This window comes from Prosopis cineraria, unplaced genomic scaffold (assembly GCF_029017545.1).
Source record: "Prosopis cineraria cultivar Desert tree isolate PC_DT_omini unplaced genomic scaffold, ASM2901754v1 PC5, whole genome shotgun sequence".
NCBI classification, from domain to species: Eukaryota; Viridiplantae; Streptophyta; class Magnoliopsida; order Fabales; family Fabaceae; genus Prosopis; species Prosopis cineraria.
The window spans coordinates 7,594,266-7,596,181 of NW_026555336.1; the positions used below are offsets into that span (position 1 = coordinate 7,594,266).

Sequence of the window (1,916 nt, forward strand, 5' to 3'; positions counted from 1 at the left end):
ATTGCTAAAAATCATTAGCGACGAGACATTTGATGGCAACCCTTTGGTAGCAAAAGTCACTATTAAAAACTTTTAGTAGCGACTTTTAGACTACCAAAAGTCAGTTTTTTGTAGTATAACCTATGCATTTATATTGAAAAATAATTGTTGATTAGTAATAATTGTTAGTGGTTTCGGCTCAAGGCCACAATCCAAGATGAAAGTTTGAATCCAAATCACAACTCATCTAAGGCAAGAATATGATAAAACCTCTGTGTTTCCATATGATGCAAAGCTTGCATTGACAAAAGTTTTTGGTTTTGATTTTATAGGCCAAAATTGACCATCCAAGTTTTGAATGCCATTAGTTGGTATAGTCGAGCTACTATTGAGAGGAGGAAGACAAACTCGACCAATACCACAACTTAATCAGATAATGAATAGAATTTTTAAAGGGAGAATTTCAATTAAGGACAATGAAGGAGACTTAATTGTCGGTGGATCTTAAAAATTTTAAAACTTCAGTTCAGTTCAAGAGAGAAAAGTCAAAATAATTTTCATGGTTAAAAGACCAAAATACCCTTTACTTATTATGTAGAATCACTAGTAGTTGATTTTCTTACTTCACTTGTTATTTTACTAATATGATTTGCAAATTACGTGAGTTGATATGTCAATAATTATATAAGAATTGACATTAGCTATTCAATCATAAGCAGCAGTATTAGTTGTTTAAATTGCTAACCTTACTAGTTAATTTACAAACATCAACTATAAATTACTAACATGTCTTGTAATTTACAACTAATGTTAGTAAATTAACATAAAATTAGTAAATTAATAATTAATGTTACTGATTGTCTAATAAATGGATGTAATTTACAAGTAATATTGGTAAATAAATAAGTAAATTAAGAAAATTAACAACTAGTAATTTTGCATAATAAGTAAAGGGTATTTTGATTTTTTACCATTGAAATTATTTTGACCTTTTTCCCCTAGATTGAACTGAAGTTTTAGAATTTTTTGAAATCCACCAGTAATTAAGTCTTTTCCATGGTCCTTAACCAAAATTCTCCCATTTCAAAATTCTTGGATCAACAAGGAGGGATCAGCAATATAATGACCTCTCTATGTAAGGCTAAGTTCCTTTTCCTCCAAATTCAATTGATTAGAATAATAATATGCTTTAGTGATTCCTTCTGATTTTCCTTTGTTAGAGTGGATAGTGATTCAAGAAGCCTTGAGAAGTCTGGTCTACTTGCAATCTCTTCTGATCGAATATCTGATGCACCCAAGCCATATGTATGGCACGAACATATGCATACTTAAAGAATAGATAGGTCACTGTCTCATCATCTTTGCAATCAAATAAGAATTTCTGTTTGCAGTTGAGATGCAATTCAATTCCCATTTGAACAGAGAATTTGAACATTATAAATTAAAAAAAAATGACTTCAAAAGAATTAACTTAAAATGAGTATGATAATGCATGAATCTTATCTAATAAGTAGAGGTGATAATTTAGGTGGGTTGAGCTCAATTTGAATCAAATTATTTGGGCTAAAATATCTTCACATATAAAAAGCAAAAAAGTACATATACCTAAGTTCAACCTTAACACTTTTGATTTTTGGATTTATTTGTGCGAGCCCAAATACCCAAATTGCTAAAGATTATTTTATTCTATTTTTTGTACCAATTTCAATTTCTACTTTAAAAATTAAAATTTTTCAAGCAATATAACACTACAGTGCACCTTTTTTTTTCCTACCCTTATTAATGTGAGACCAAACATTAAAAATGTAAAAAAGAAAATATATAAAGTAACCTCTTGTCTCTTTGTTTTATTAAAATTTTCAAAAACAGAAATCAAAACAAACAATTATTGGAACATTGAAACTTCATTTAAATGAATGAAATGTGCAAATTGGGAG

General features: G+C 28.8%; 1 protein-coding gene across 1 annotated transcript in view; it reads right to left on the reverse strand.

Moving 5' to 3' along the window:
• Nucleotides 1–1,195: 1,195 nt before the first annotated feature.
• LOC129311518 (beta-ketoacyl-[acyl-carrier-protein] synthase III, chloroplastic-like) overlaps nt 1,196–1,916 on the reverse strand; it is a 5,218-nt gene continuing 4,497 nt past the window's right edge. Inside the window, 1 exon segment of the mRNA XM_054953850.1 lies at nt 1,196–1,360. Within this exon segment, the coding sequence (XP_054809825.1) occupies nt 1,196–1,360 (165 nt within the window).